The sequence below is a fragment of the Sceloporus occidentalis genome, unplaced genomic scaffold (assembly GCF_023333645.1).
Source record: "Sceloporus occidentalis isolate IW3139 unplaced genomic scaffold, rSceOcc1.0.p SCAF_3, whole genome shotgun sequence".
Lineage (NCBI taxonomy): Eukaryota > Metazoa > Chordata > Lepidosauria > Squamata > Phrynosomatidae > Sceloporus > Sceloporus occidentalis.
The window spans coordinates 182,063,651-182,080,483 of record NW_028316983.1 but is presented as its reverse complement, the minus strand read 5'-3'; the positions used below and the strand labels follow the sequence as shown (position 1 = coordinate 182,080,483).

The window sequence follows — 16,833 nt, the reverse complement described above, 5'->3', positions numbered from 1 at the left end:
AATGGTTAATATAACCCAGTTGAATTCGTGCTTTGATTTAGATACAAGATTTAGTGAATTTAACAAAAAGAACATTGCAAACTACATGTTTCATACAATGCTGTCACAGAACACATAGCTGCTTAATTTTAGGGAAAATATTATCATGCCTAATGGGGGAAAGGTTACTTATAGTTGAGAGAACAGAGACTGTGGTTCAGTCACAGAGTACATGCTTCAACTTGAGAGGCTCAGCATCATGCCCTTGCAACTTTAAGTAGGGCTGCCAAAGACTCCTGGTTGAAACCTTGGAGGGCCAGCCCAGAGATGTTGAAGGAGATCTTACTTATTACAAACTAGATTACTGTAAGACTCATGTCTGTATTATTCCATGGGGATAGCTAAAAGTGAGATACCTTATGACTTTCTTTTTGTACATACAAGAACTTGTCTCTAAACACCAGTTTCAAAGCTTGGATAATCTCATCGAAATACTAGAAGTTTTCCTTTTGCTGATGTGGGATCATTTTGGGGGGTGGGGGGGGGGAGGTTACACAAGAATATTCCATATATATTGAAAACATGAAATTTTGATCAGTGCCATTAAATGGATCAATTTTGCATAATTCCATTATACTAGAAACATTTAGTTATCCACCTTTTATGTTATTCAGACCACAGTCAAAACTCATAGTTTAAAAAATGATGCAAGTATTGTTGCGCAATGAGGTTTTCAAGCAATTAACGAAGACATTTTATACTATATCAGAGTTCTATATTTCTCCATGCCGATGGTTGTTGGTCCTATATCCTGAACCACTGTTTAAAAGTACTTTGGTTCAGTTGTCTTACGTACACTTATGTATTACAAAATCATCAGTTTCACATTTTACTGCGAAATAGTACCCAGAGAGTAATGAAAATACATTATTCAGTAGTTCTTTTCTATTTTTCCTTTCCTAAAAAAAGAACACCAGTAAGTATTTGCATCTATTATCTTTTCTGATCGTACCAAAAAAAAGGAAAGCAAGTTTCTCATGTATTGTCTGCGACCATTATAAAAGAATCCTTAAATAGTGCAAGGAATAAAACTCAAATTAGACACGCAAAAATGTTTTTACATTTAATGGAATGTTTGAACTTTAAACACAAGCTATGGCTTCCAACAGCAACTGCAGTCTTAACACAGGTCCTTTCAAAAGAATCAGCTTGAGCTTCAGGACCCAAGCCCCCAGTAGTCTAACATTCAACATTTTCAAGTTTTTTTTAAATAAAAATAACTACAAGCATAAATACATGAATACAACTTACAGAGCAGAAACTGAGAAATAGCCCACATCTGCTAACAACAAATGTCTCAAAGGGCTATGCACTAATTACTAATTTGGGAATGGTGAAGTCAGTAAATTTCCAAATCACTCTTGAAATGTTGGGGATGGATGCACCACTAAGTCAGAGAAATTTGTACAAATGTAGCTTTTAAAAATACAGTAAATTACAAAAGGTAAGATTATATACTGTAAATATAAAATTTAAGTCTGGATATAAAGCATTGATAGTAGATTCCACACATAAATCTAATGGTTCTGCATTCAGACTATAACATCACACTGTTTATTGCTTGTATCAGGTATGCAAGGTGGCAGAATGAAGCTTTGAAAAGTCAGTCTACTTGATCTAGTTGGCCTTTTAAAGTTCTATACATGTAGTTGTTGAAAAATGTGCATTAACTTCCCCAACAAGAGTGTACAATCTTATTCCAGGGGCCCTACTACACAATTACAGCACTTGCATTCCACAAACTGCAATAGCTACATCCTATCAATTCCTGGGACTTGTAGTCTGGAGAGGCACTACAGAGCTGGCAGAATTCTATATACCTCATTAAACCACAAATCCCAGCATATGACAAGATGAAACCATGGCAGTTAAAATGGAATCAAAGTGGTGTAACTGCTGAGTGAAAGGGCCCCAGGTGTCAGTTTGGTTTCAGAAGTACCTGCGTGAAAAGTCCTGAGACAGTGACTAGTAATCAGGTTCTCATATTGTGCATTATAGGATTACTGCATTAATTTCAGATATAGGCCTTCAGTACTGCAAGTTAAATTGCCACTAATAAACTAGCAGCACATTTGTTCCAACAGCTATGATAGCAATATTGGACCCAATAATACCTAATCCCATAAATCAGTGGGACTTCTGTTTGTAGATACATAATTGCATAAGCACTTACAAGAGAGAACCATGGAAGTACAACTGACAGCAAGAATAAACTGCAATGAAAATGGCTGAACCAAAACCAATCTTAGTAACAACAGGTTTCCAATATAACCACCTTTTTCTTTTTCTTTCAGCCTCACTCAGCCTGTGTTTCATCTGCTGCACCATCTGTGCTGTGTTAGCTTTTCTGTCCTCTCTCAGCCTCTTGCGAACAGCACTAAAAAGGAAAACAAAAACTGCTGAGTCAGTTTTATCTAGATTTTTAGTGCATCTTGCCACAAGAATGCAATATTTCGAACACAATAATAAAAACCAACACACAGGGTTTAAAATATTTAGTTTATACCTATTTAAACTATAAACCAATTTAAAACATGATCACTAAGTTGTAATGATACAATGCAGATTTTAGTTCTTTTGGAGGATTCTCAGGCTTTAACAAGTCTAAAGGGAGAATTAAGTGGGGAGTATACATCACAACCTCACTAGATGTTGAACAAAGTTACAGTACAAGCATTTCAAAACTGTTGGACAACTGACAGCAAGTAGGTTAAGGAGAAATTTCTGGATGCAAAGTTATGCTTGTACATCAGATTAATCATCTATTTTTAAGAACGTACACATTTTGAACAATGATTGTATCAAAATGGGAGACCTACATTGGGTTTTGATATTTAAGGTGTCATACTATATTAAAAACTGCATTTCTCCTCTTTCTGGAAAGTGATTTTCAGTAAGACCTTTCTGTCTTCTGTTTGTACTATCCCATCATATAGAGATAGATAATTAGAATGTGCAAAAGAATTGGGAAAGGGGAGACAAGAAAGCTGCTTTTAATATGAATTGTCCTTTTTTTAAGGATGGACACACACACACACAAACAATAAAAATAAAAACAGAGCTGAAGGTGTATAGCTAGATTTAATGTTTTAAAGTGAGCCCATGTAAATGGCAAGTATAAATCATATACATGTACTGTTGCATGCATGCCACTTACACCATATAACATGGAATGTCTGGTACACACCCACTTTTGCAGTCTATTTCAGAGAAGGGAGATGTTCACTAATGCCCAATAATAAACTATTCAGAACACTTGTTTCTGAAATTCGACCACTCTAGGATTTACACCCAGCAGATTTGTATATGACTTCCAGTTGTGCTATGTGTGAGAGGATAAAGATGCATTGTACAGACATGGTAACTGACTCAAGGAGGAACATGTGTTTGCCTGGAATCTTGCACTCATTCTACACATAAATACTGTAAACTGATCTAATTTCCACATAATGTTCACATGTACTGCACATGACTATCCATTGCTGCCTTCTCGCTAGGAGCATTTTATAATATGAGCTCGTTCCTCATATGCAAAAGTGAGTATGTCAAGTACTTGTGATTTCTTCTATAAAATACCAAAATATGTCTAAATATTGAGGCCAAAAGATCTGATCTCAGGTTTACATTCAAAACAAGGCTTACAAGTGGGACTGTATGGTCCATGGTTAAAGGCTGTATCTGCACTATGCAGAGTGTGGTTAAGCCAGTTTCACCACTGGTTTGCTTGCAATGTGGCCAGCAGGACTTGACTATCTTTACATCTAAACCTTTTCATTCATGATGCAATTTCAGGAATATTGTCAAGACTTCTGTTTATACCATTAGGCATTTGGAATCTTACCTGTGATTTAGGTCTAGAACCCATCACTAGCAGTAATTAATGTTAAGCATTAATGTTAAGCGTATTATTAAAAACTCTGTCTCACACTATCAGGATATGAAATACATATGCCACATTTGATGGGAACAGGGGTGCAGAACCCCCACGAAAGTCGAAAAACTGCAAATGAAAAGACACAATTTTTAACCAGTGAGAACACCTTTCTAAGGCCTCCAGCACAACTCTATGGTTAACATCTATCTATCCTGTGGAATTTGAACACAGAATTGTGCTGGAGGACCTACAGATACTTCTCTAGGAATCTCTAGCTCCTCCAGGACAACTGCTGGTGAAAAGTGCCCATAGAGTCAAGCTGGAAAAGTTCTAAGAGAGAACATATTAATCAAATCCACAAAAGTTAAAGCAGCAAATGTGGAGGGCTGACTGTAGAAGCTGTAGTTTCAATTTATTATTACTGCTATTTTTTAAATACACCATTTCAGTTCCCAGTTCTCAAGGCTGTGGCTTCCTTGACTGAATCTGTCCATTTGTAATGCTGTCTTCCACTTCTTGTACTTTACTTTACCAAAGAAAACTGTCTTTTCTAAAGAGTTATGTCTTCTCATGATATGCCCTAGAGGAAGTCAATGGGAAACTGTCTTAACTAAATCTTCCCGAAAAACAAAAACAAGCAAACAAACAAATAAACAAACAGAACAGGGTCACCAGAGTTAAGGCACTAATAAGAACATGGATACTGTAGGGAAGAAGAGGAATGGCTGCTACCAAATTCTGAACTTTTAAGAGATAGTGTTATATAGGAATGGATGAATCAGTTTATTTATGGCCTATGGTAGAGTTATGATTGAATACATCATAAACTACTCCATCCAGTTTCTCTAAAAGTTCACAATTAAAAATCCACATTTTTGTGTGTACCTTATAATACAAAAGGTAGGCAAAATGCAGCCTGACAATACCATTTGTTAGGCTTTGGGAGCTGCACCCCTCAAAAATATTTTTTAGAAAATGGCTAAAAATGCCTGACCCAGTTCATTTAAGAGACTGAAGAATGGTTTTAAGTACTGATCAGTTTTCTAGCTTTTATATAAATGATACTCACATGTCAGCATTTGCATCGGCATTATTCTGTAGTGCAGAAGACAAGTCAGCATTTACATTCTCAGCTTGCTCCTGATTATCTAATCCCACACTATTTCCGTTGTACTTCTCTGCAGTTACTTTGGTTGCCTGTGGAGGAGAGTGTCCAGAACTTGGTGCTTGGTCCTCTTTTGAAAGTATCTTCCACCGATTCTGAAAGAAGAAAATATTTTATTTATTAATTTTTTGAAGATTAAAATCTACTTTTAAAAAAGCATTCTGTAAAGTTACAGGTACAACCCTTTTCAAATATCAACTACATTACAACAGACTTCTACAAGTGGGGGGAAATGCATACCTCAACATGGAGAAGACCAGTCTTAAAAAAATCAGTGTTGGATTAATGATGACTTTCCATGTGTGAAAGACATTCATTTACAAAAGGATTGTGTTGTCTCTCATATCAAAGCACTACACAAGAAAAGAAAGCTAAATCCAAAGACATCTGCTTGCAGATGCATTAAGATTGTTGTGCAATAGATTTTCAACAGAACTATATAAACCCTTTCACATGCACTTGTGAAAGCAACAGTGGCTGATCTCCCCCCCCCCCAATTACTATTATTTGGATCCAATTACAGTATTATACTTACAAAAAATATCGTTTTGCATGTTCAGCTACTGGCTATGATGTACCCTTCAATTAGTTTTCCAGCACTGGTCTCTTATATTTTAATTCCATTCACAACGGGAAGGGTATAAGCATTCAAAATATTTCCAGAACTAGACAATTTTCCAATTCTACTCCCTCAACATAAGCCTTCCATAAGTGCACAGAATCTCATCTCCTCTTGTAGCCTAAATATGGGCCTTTCTGCACTTTACTATCCACTGGATGGAGCTGTACATTTATTCACTAACATGCAAAGTATGTTCCTTTGTACTTTGATGATCATGAGAATTACCATTCTTAAGTGTATCTTCAACATTTTTTTCTGCTTGCTCATTTTAATACTGAATTATTGAGAGCACTCATTTACAGTAAATTGCATATTAAACACAGGCATTGTTTTGAGTGCTGCAAAAAACCCCTAAGACACCATTACTTATTTTAACAGAATAGTGAGCCCTCATCCACAGACTTGCCATCTGCAGATCTGAATATCTGTGGATGGCAAGTGCCACCATTGGGGACAAAAGTTCCTTACCCCCCTCCTTCCGTCCTTCTGAATCAAGCCCTGTTGGCCGGAGGGAGCCAGCGCTAGGGCCGGGGCTTGGGTTTTAGAGGCCAGAGGTTCCATCCCAGATGCTAGGCCTGGGGACAGGGCTCTGAGACGCAAGCTCCATCCCTGGCCCCAGCTGAATGAGTGGCAGACTCTGACCCCAAAGTCAAGCCAGGACAGAGAGGAAGGAAAGAAGAAAGACAGGAAGGAGGGAAGAGGGAAGGAGAAGCAAAGGCGGGAGGGGAGGGGGGAAGGAAGAAGGGGGGAGGGAAGGAGAAGGTGGGCAAGATTTTTTTTTTAAATCGGTTAATTCAAATATATACCTGTATAGTAGGATCACCCATTATGTATTTTGTTCCTTCTATTACAGCCATATAGGAAAATCTTAGCTGATCAGGAGTTTGGATAAGTCCCATTCGGTATTTTCTCATATTTAGTAATACTTGCTTAATATCTACAGAAAATGGGTCTTCTCTTTTTTCCATCTGTAAAAGAAAGGAAAGGCACAACTAATTTTTGGAACAATGTTAAACAGAGAAAAGAGGCACTTTTCAAAGTAGGCATTTCTGTTTAGCCCTGCCCCTGAAAACACACCTAGCTCATTCAATATACATGCGAAAACCAAGACATCACTAACTAGTCTGGTTTCTCACTAGTGAATATCAATCAAGAAGTATTTATGATGGCCTGCCCCTGTAGGCGTTTGGATCTAGATGGATTCCTGAAGGCTTTTGGGGAGCTTTCTGTTGCCTTGGCAGGTGATCTTGTTGAAGCCCTGGCTGATCTCTGGAATAGGAAAATGGCCAGTGTGGTGGACACAATTGCCCCTAAGTGTCCCTTTCCATGATGTGGAGCAAAACATACCCCCTGGTACACCAGGGAGCTGGCAGGCAGGGACGTAGCCAGGATTTTAGGAAGGGGGGGTCCAGACTAAGTGCCACCATTATAATGGGGCTTGGGCGCAGCGGCACACACCATTCATTTTTCTAATGGAAGGGGGGGGTCCAGACCTCAAGAACCACCCCCCTTGGCTACGTCCCTGTGGCAGTGATTAAACAAGTGAGATCAAGACTAGAACAATGGAAGTGGAAGCTTCAGAGTGAGTCCAACCGAACACAGACTACTACAGGCCATTAGAAGGTCTATGCTGTGGTGATTGTGGCAGCAAAGAAATTTATACTTCTTTGCTGCCATTGTGTCTGCACAGCATTGTCCAGTAGAACTGTCCCAAGTGGTCGGGGCCATTTATATTCTGACCCACAATAAAAACCACTGAACAGCTTGCTGTGATGAATTTGCAAGACATTTTGCAGACAAATATCACTCAGATCTGCTCTGACTTGGATGCCATAGTTGACATGAGTCCAAGATGAAATCTTGGCATCTCCTTATCTTGTGTTACTGGAAATATTTCAGTTTGTACAACTTGAGGATGTGGACAAGATCCTTAGAGAAGTGAGGGCCACCACATGCATACTGAAAGTAGCTAGAGAGGGACTGGCTGAGTGGATAAGGGAAGTGGTGAATCCCTCACTGTAGCAAGGCAGATTTCCATCCTGTCTAAAGGAGGCTGTGGTGAAGCCTTTACTGAAAAAGGCCTCCCTGGACCTCACCATTCTGAATAACTTTCGGCCAGTTTCTAATATTCCATTTTTGGGCAAAGTTCTGGAGTGAGTGGTGGCTTCCCAATTCCAGGGGTTCCATTTCAATCTGGCTTCAGACCTGGCTATGCAACAGAGATTTTCAGACCTGGCTGAAACGTTCCTGAAAGGAGCCAGGAACGCCTTTAAAAGGGCCAGGAGGAGGCAGTGTTTGAAAGCCTGAAGAGCTTCTCCCATCGCCATGGAAAAGTTTTCCCCTGCTAGTGCTTCTGAATTGTTCCAGGGGAGTGAGTTTTCTATAGACGCAGCTTTTGTGTCTATAGAAAACTCACTCCCCTGGAACGATTCAGGCACACTAAGAGGGAGAAGCGCTTCAGGATTTCAAACACTGCCTCCTTCTGGCCCTTATAAAGACATTCCTGGCTCCTTTCAGGAACGTTTCAGACAGGTCTGAAAATCTTCAAAGACAGCTTTTGTCACCTTTGCTGGACAGGGGGAGTGTGTCGCTGTTGGTCCTGCTGGCTTTCAGTATGAATAAGCATGATATTCTTCTGGACTGCCTCTCAAGGATGGGACTTGGGTGCACCGTTATGCAGTGGTTATGGTCTTTCCTGGAGGGGCGAATTCAGAAAGTGGTGTTGGGAAACTCCTGGCTAGTGGTGTCCCACAGGGTTGTTTTGTCTCTCGTGTTATTTAACATCTATGTGAAATTGCTGTCAGAGGTCATCTAGAGATTTGGGGTGAGGGACCACCAGTATGCGGATGGCACCCAACTCATTCACCCTCTTTTCCATCTGATTCCAAGGAAGCTGTCTCTATACTGAACCAATTTCTAATGTCAGTAGTAGACTGGATGAGGGCAAACAAATTGAAACTTAATCCAGACAAGGCAGAGGTGTTCCTGGTCAGTCATACGGCAGAATAGGGACTTTGTGTTGGATTGGATTACACTCCCCCTGAAATCTCAGGCTCACAGCTTGGGTGTGCTCCTTTACTCTACCTGAGCCTGGATGCCCAATGCTTCAGCAGTGGCCAGGAGTGCATTTGCACAGCTGAAACAGGATGTGAGTTAGAATGCTTCCCTGAACAAGATAATCTAAAGTATTATTACAAAATTTAATAACAATACTTTAGACAATCTTGTTCAGAGAAGCATTCCAACTTAAAACTTGATTGATGGCTGGCTGTGTACTGTTTTAGTTTACTATTTTAGCTTTATTTATTTTAAAGATTATTTTTCAATTTTGTAATTGTTTATCTTTTAATTTTAGAATGTAAGCTGTAGGCAGGCTTTTATCTTTCTTCTGCTTGTTCACCGTGTAAAGCACCATGTAAACCTACGGAGCTGTAAAATAATAATAATAATAATAATAATAATAATAATAATAAAATGCTACAGAAGTTCCACCTTTATGCTAATATTTAGTACCATATTGATGGATATATTTGGAGGTTGCAAAATGAAAATTACCCTTTCCCCATATTCTCTGTCCCTAACTGCAGCCCTTTTGGCATTTTTCACTGTAAATCAGAAAAAAAGCATGGCATTGTAAAGTAGGAGCAAGTTAAAAGCACTAGCATTTCTTCCTCCCTGTGTCCCACAGATTCAGGGAATCTAAATTTCCTTCTTTTTCAAGCCAGATTTTCATCATTTCTCAACTGGGAATTCACAGTTTAACTAAACTCTAAACTAGGAACAAATTATCACTTCCTTTTCTGTTTTACAGTGACCGTTCAAACCAATCTCCTGCAAAGCTTTAGCAAACTGCAAAGCTTTTCTGAAGTTGAATACTTCAGTTGTATACTTAACCTTGTTCCCATTCTAGCAAATAATGGTTTACTGTACTGGGAATGTGATGCTTAATCTAGGCTATTCAGTACTATGCACAACCATATGATGGGCCACAAAAAGTAAATACAGTGCTAATTAAATAAACTACACAGCATTTTATATCCATATTGCAAAATTCAGTTTATCAAGTGTTACTGAAGAATAATGAGTAACAGTTTTTTCATACCAATCAAAAATAATTGTCTAGGAGGCAAAACAGAGTGCCAAGAAAGGTGGCTCAGGGCTGCCCTGCTGCCGTGGCAACTGCACGCGTGTGGACCCAATCTGGTCCATCGTGTCTGTTTCTAACTGGCCTCTGAAAAGGAGCATGTTTTTTCCACTCCTTTTCAGGCCGACTCTTCTACGTTGGGGTGTGCAGCGTCTAAACACCACGCCCCCAACACAGCCCAATGGCGGGCCTTTTGGCTTTTGTGTTTCAAGCCTAGTAGTTCTTAGGTGGAGTTTGGGGGACACACACTTACCAAGACAAGACATGTGTCTACCAAGGAAAATGTACCAGAACGTCCAATTCCAGCACTGCAGTGAATGACTGCAGGCCCTTGTTCAGGGCTCAGAGATCCAGATTCTCTGACTTTAAACAAGAAGTTAAGGAATGAAGCTGGGGATTCAGGAACTCCAAAATCTGGCCATGTAGTATAATGAAAATGGAAAATCATCCTGGACTCTCCAGTCTGAAAAAAAGAATAGTTTTTTTTTTAAAAAAAACATGTTTATATAGCCAATGAGATAATCATGCATGAAAATATCTTGAAAAGTTTATTATACATTACTAGTAAAGTCATTACTATGAAAACTGCAGCTGAAGCTCTAACCTGACAGCTGAACATAACTACACAAAATCAGAACCAAAAATAGTTGCGATTATGTTGTAGAGCTTTTCCTTTTTAAAAAATGAAAGCTTGCAATCCAGGCCAAATGATGGGTACTGGATGGCATGCCTAGACTCTGAGCAATTTCAGCTACTCAGGTGATATGGCAACCCTACCACTAGAAAACTGGATGGTGAAAAACAATAAGCAGTAGAGAGAGAACTATTTATTAAGCCAAAAGGAAACTGAAGTGTTTCTCCATGTTTTAAATAAAACAAGGGAATCAAACATTCTCTTCCTTCTCTCCAGTATCCCCATGAATATGTAGTCTCTCTACCTACCCTCCGTTTCACAAAAGAAATCTTATTGCATCTTGCTCGACTTTGTCTCTAAGGATGGGGTGAATTTTTTTCTTTCACAGGTCTCACAGAGGACAGAGTGTTTAAATGAAGCATTCAGTTTAAAAAAATAGTAAAGCATTATGACATCTCTCTTTGCCTATGAGACTTTCTATCAATCACTTCACAGTACATGAAGGATACTCATGTTCCCACTCCTGCAGAGGAGCCGTTAACAGAGATGTAGACAATTATGACTTATTTCAGAAACACAATATTTCTATTAACTATCCTAAGGAAATAGGAATAGCTGCATATGCTTTTCACAAGAGTTTTAGAGAAGATAGCTTATTTATATGAAACTTACTTTAATATTTTCTAACTGAAGCTGGCGTACAGTATAGTACGATTTCACATCTTCAGATTTTAGCCTCACACAAAATCCTGTTTCTTTGAACATCATTTGTTCCTCTTCTTTCGTTGGCCAGTACTGTTCACATTTCACCTAAGTTATAAAACATTTTTAACAATATTTTGTCAAAGATGACTAACACAGACATGATTTATGACAGAGATTTTCTACACAGAATACCAAACTAATATCACATGAAATTATTCTGGTGATGTAGAGGAATCCTTTCCCCTTGCTTCTGGGTTCTAGGCATAGATTATTGTTAAGACATTAGAAATAATATTTCTTCATTTCTCCCCAAATGACTATGTTTTAAAATGTTAGCAGCTATAGGATTGAACGTGTGCATGCTTAGTTATACATCAGGACCCTAGATATAGATTTTTTGATAGGGGACCGAATATGGGTATAAAATAAGGTAACCGATATGGGTATTTTAACATTATTTAACTTGTATCAAACTGCCTTTTCTAGCCTGAGACATTATATTCTTCTATTAATACTGTACTGCTGTTTCAGCTACTAGGTTCTTAAAGAAAGATATCCTTAAACATCAAGATATTCTCAAACTAAGGGCTCAAAATGAGAGGAAGCAGTACATTCATGTCATATTAGAGAGACTGCACACTTATATGTAATTCAGGCAACTCACCGAATCTTTCTCAACAATTCTGTTCAGCATAACAACTGCTTTTGTCTTTTGCTGCCATACCATTAGCCAAAAATGGCAGCATGTATTAGGAAGTGGACCCTGCACAAGAGGAAGGACATTCAGTCAGCAGTCTATTGTGAATCAGACATGAACCAGTACCTGCAGAAGGAGACATTCCTAAACAGAGAATACAAGGTTACGTGGAGTATTTAATGTTTCAGCGTAAACAAAACATAGTGGATAATGAAGACTGGCAAAAATGTCAATATATTCACAAACTTTGTTATTCTCCTCTGAAATCATATTTTTAGTCGCAATTTTGTTTTGTCACAATTCACTTTAAATATACAGCATGTTCCAAACACCGTTTTTCCAAAAGAACCTTCATTAAGTCTAATGTGATCAAAATAATCACAAGATCATCCATATAAGCTCTCATCTTATACTGTTCTTTTTTCCTCACCCCATAGAGTTTTGCTTCTTTCAAATATCCCTCAACAGGGTCTCCAGCATCAAAATATTAAATTGAGAGATAACAACCTTGTCTAGTCCCCTTTTGTATTTCAGTCTATGTTACTGTTTGTCATTTATTAAGATCTGGGCTTATTGGACTGAGTAGACTGTCTTCTTTATTGCCTGAATAATATTTCCAAAGTAATTATTTCCAATACTTGAAGTAAAGGTTCCAAAAATAGTATCAACTGCTTTCTTTGCCATCTTAAAAAATCAAATTAGCTATTTTGTCATTATGAAGTTTCAAAAACCCAATAATATTAAGAACAGTTCTTACATTATTCCTTGTCTTTTGGGTAGAAAACCACTCTGAACCTCATGGATATTCTGAGAAATGTGTCTTGTAAATCTACTTGCCAATATGGTAGCAAATAAAGTCATTATTTAATACTGAGATAAGTCTATACTTATTCATTTAATGTCTCATCTGTATTTTCTTATAGGCATTTATCCAAAAATCTTGCAACCATTCTTTTCCTAATAACTTGTCACATACATAATTTTTAATGGTTAAAGTATCATCTTATCGCTCATTACGTCCAAATTAGGCAGCTCTGGGCTAATGGTTAAGAAACCATGAAAGTACAAAAGAGGGGAAGGAAGACTTATCCAGCTTCATAAACCACCAGAACAACTCCAAGACCAAGTGTCTAGCTTCATTATGTTTAGACCTAACCATTTAGAAATACCCACCTGTGTTAATATATAATTTCTCCAAGCTTCTTCATTAACCACCAAACTTGCATTGATGTAATCGTTGTCGGTGTTCTGCAGTTTTACACGACTGTGGTCATCTTGAAATAAATACAATCGAGAGGGTATTTAGAATCATAGTTTCAATATTAAGAGAGTCTATTTACCCCTGATTCTGTCCACACTGTTGTCTTAAAGGTTATGGTGGGTGGATGGGTGGGTTTATGGGGCATTGTATTTTAATGTTTTTAATATTGTTGTAAGACGCCTCAATCTCATTGGAGAGGCAGGGTATAAATTTAAAAAATTGTTGTTGTTGTTGTACTGATACTCAAGTAATTTTATCATAATATATTGGCTGAAGTTCAATTAGTACTGGTCTGCCAATAAAAGGTTTCCATCCAGGTAACTGCAAGATTCACCTTCCAAATCTTCTGAGAAATTATTTTCAATGAGACTCGAATATTTGTGAGTTGCTATTTTTAAGGGGGGGGGGGCGGAATGGATCCACTGGGAATTGGGAGGGGCTACTGTACTTCCCTTATGGGAATGTAAGCATCTTATCTAGTTTCAGCAAAAGCTCACAGTGCCTCTGATGTAATACTATCAAGGTCTACAGGACCTCTTGATGACAAAAACAGAATATCTATTTGAAGAAAAAAATAACAGGCCACTAACCATAACTCCCCAAAAGACTGAAAAGAAATATAACTATAATTAAAAACCAAGTTACATCAGACAACTATTCTGAGATATTTAAAATAGAAAAACTGCCCTCATCCCTTTCCCCTAATTACAAAGAAAAATTTCAGGCTTTTTCCTGTACAAAAAGATACACAATCCAAGAGTTTCCAAGACAAACCAATAAGCAGATATTTTTTAAACTCTAAAAACAACTAAAGACATTCATCCCAGAGTGATGTTTTTCAGAAAATACAGAACCACAATGCATATGTGTATTCTTAAAACTATATTAAAATTTAATACTGTTTCCTTCAAAGTAAATTGTTTATGTTCCTTGGAAATTACAGTGTTAATACTCTCTTTTCGTGTATCAGTTTATTGGAACTCAAATGTTTCTGCTTGACATAAACCAATGTCTTTGTAAATACCTCGTGCCATTTGCCAACAGGAAAAAAAACCTTATGATCTTGTTATAGTAAATCACACATACTGGTACTAGTGTTCTCGGAAATATGATGTCAGTAAGTAGTGCTTTAACCATTGAATCACCAAGTGGTTGCACTTTATAAGCAACGCTTCGCTTCACTTTCTTACTTCATTCCATCAGAATCAACAAACTTCCCATTTTTTCAAGCTATTTTTCTACACTAACCATCTTCACACAAAATATCCCACAATATCTCTGGGCAGATCATGAAACTTCTGATACTATACCCATAGTCTTTTTGAAACTGAAACAAACACCTTTGTATCTGGACAGATAGACATGCGGACAAGAAATGGTTGTTAAAGAGCATTCCATCCAATATGCTGAATTTCTTTCAGCACTAACTTTGTTGCTGTTGTGAGACTCGAGTTGTTTCCGACTTATGAACATATCACAGGGTTTTCTTGGCAAAATTTGTTCAGAGCAGGTTTGCCATTGCCTTCCCTGGAGAATGAGAGTTTGTGACTTGCCCCAAATCATCCAGTGGGTTTCATGGCCAAACCAGGATTCAAACCCTGGTCTCCAGAGTCACAGGTTGCAGAGAGTCACTGGCAGAGTGGAATTTCCCCCACAGTTAATCAGTCAGGCTGGCTGTAAAAGGGGGGGTGGGGGTGATGAGTGACTATAAAAGAGGAAGAGCCGTTGAGAGGAAGATGAGTATGTCATGTATTGCTAGAAGTGCAGTTAGAAGTAAAGAGGCTAGCCTTAACAGAATTCAGGAAAGAAAAAAGAGTTAAGATGAATGAAGAAGTTTAGTGAAATATATGAGTGTGTCATGTTCTGTCCAAAGTGAAGAGCTAGTTCAGGGTGACCTTCTTTGGAGGGAATGTTCCTTGTCAACTGAGCCAGACTTTCACAGGATTCATAGTCCTGATGAAGGGGCTATATCGGAACTTGTGTTCTGAGAAATAAAACACTGTTTCAGGTGGAAACCAAGTCAGTGAGGGAAAATGGAACAAAGATAGATTGTAACAAGCACTTTACATAATGTAACCACACAATTTGTCAACCAACTGTAAAAAGATACTAACTTAAGTTCTGCCCGTAAATAAAGCTTATCTTTCTTATTTACAGAAGAGTGGCTTGAAGTAATTTATAAATAACAACATCAAAAGCACTCTACCAAAAATATTAAAACGCTTAATAGTTAAGGATACTGGGAGCCCATCACCTGGTCACTTATTAAATGAATGGACTAGGAAAGGAATTGGAGCTAGTAAAAGAGCCAAGGGTTAAAGGAATATTTCTGAGGAAAGAAAAACCTCAGACTATACAGTAAGAAAGAAGAAGACCCCTGGGGGTATATAGATCACACAGGTCAATGCTTAAACCACTAGTGAAGCTGGCTCTCAGCACTAACTAAATAACATATAATCCTCCCCGCACACTTAGATCCTCGGAGAAAAAATTGTTAGAGCCTTGTAAAAACAAGGCTGTCCACGACCTCCCAGAGAACTTTTTCAGCTATTGCCCCCAGATTGTGGAATGGCCTGCCAGACAAGATCCGTCATATTACCACCCTAAATAGCTTTAAAAAAGCTATAAAGACGGACCTCTTTTGGCAGGCCTTTCTTGAATAGTTCTCTGGCCATCAGAAGGAAAATCTAATTGCTGACCTCTGACTTCACCACAGTTTTTGTATTGTTTTTAAGTATGCTTTATGTTTTAAATCCTACATTGTTTAATTGTATTTTAAGGGGGGGGGTTGAGGGTTTGGACTGTATATTTTAATCTTGGACTGCATTTTGTAGAGAGGCGGGGTATAAATAATTGTTGTTATTATTATTATCATCATCATCATCATCATCACCACCATCATCATCACAAAAACGTCAGTTTCCCCAGCTGCAGGAAAGACACCAGAATTTCATGGAAGAGATGCTCATTCCATTTTGTTTCCCCTGCTCTATTAACTGGGGGATAATCTTATCTTATTTCATCCAGACAAAAGAATAGTTTCTTGTTTGGTGTTGTTAGCTGCCCTTGAGACGGGACTCATGGCGATCCTGTGAATGAGACATCTCCAAGCATTCCTGTCCTCTACCTCCCTGGCTTGCGATCTTGCTCTCTTTCTGCTTCTTTCCACTTTTACTAGCATCATTGTCTTTTCTAATGAGTCCTTCTTTCTCACAGTGCACAACAACCTCAATTTAGTCATCCTGGCTCCCAGGGAGACTTCAGGCTTGATCTGTTCTAGAACCAATTTGTTTGTCTTTTTTGGCCTTCCATGGTATCCTCAGCAACTTCTCCAGACTACATTTCAAATAAGTGGATTTTCTTTGTCTGCTTTCTTTACTGTCCAGCTCTCACATCTGTACATTGTGATGGGGAATACAATGGTTTGGACAATCCTAACTTTAGCATTCAGTGTTACGTCTTTACATTTTAGGATTTTGTCTAGTTCTTTCATAGCAACTCTTTTCCAGTCCTAGTCTTCTTCTAATTTCTTGACTGCAGACTCCACTCTGATCAATGTTTGGTCCCAGGTATGGGAATGTTTGACTATTTCTATTTTAACATTGTCCAGAATAAATTCATCTAATTCTTCCATAGTCATCATTTTTATTTTCTTAATATTCAGCATTAAGCCTACCTTACCACTTTCTTTC

At 38.1% G+C, this 16,833-nt stretch overlaps 1 protein-coding gene across 5 annotated transcripts in view; it reads right to left on the bottom strand.

The window, feature by feature from the left end:
- Nucleotides 1–16,833, bottom strand: part of LOC149317182 (tyrosine-protein phosphatase non-receptor type 2-like) — a 36,814-nt gene that overhangs the window by 2,039 nt on the left and 17,942 nt on the right. For 4 of the 5 annotated variants that reach the window (XR_016280596.1, XR_016280597.1, XM_089516991.1 and 1 more), the window contains exons 3-9: nucleotides 13,054–13,154; nucleotides 11,848–11,946; nucleotides 11,151–11,288; nucleotides 10,098–10,307; nucleotides 6,507–6,668; nucleotides 4,983–5,173; nucleotides 2,315–2,416 (exon numbers count right to left, since the gene is read on the bottom strand). Coding sequence is in view for 3 of the 5 variants with exons in the window: in XM_089516991.1 (XP_089373117.1) it covers nucleotides 2,315–2,416; nucleotides 4,983–5,173; nucleotides 6,507–6,668; nucleotides 10,098–10,307; nucleotides 11,151–11,288; nucleotides 11,848–11,946; nucleotides 13,054–13,154 (1,003 nt within the window). In the remaining 2 variants the exon portion in view is untranslated. Of the gene's footprint in view, nucleotides 1–21; nucleotides 2,417–4,982; nucleotides 5,174–6,506; nucleotides 6,669–10,097; nucleotides 10,308–11,150; nucleotides 11,289–11,847; nucleotides 11,947–13,053; nucleotides 13,155–16,833 lie in introns of those variants that run through there. The other variant, XM_089516990.1, reaches the window with a different exon arrangement.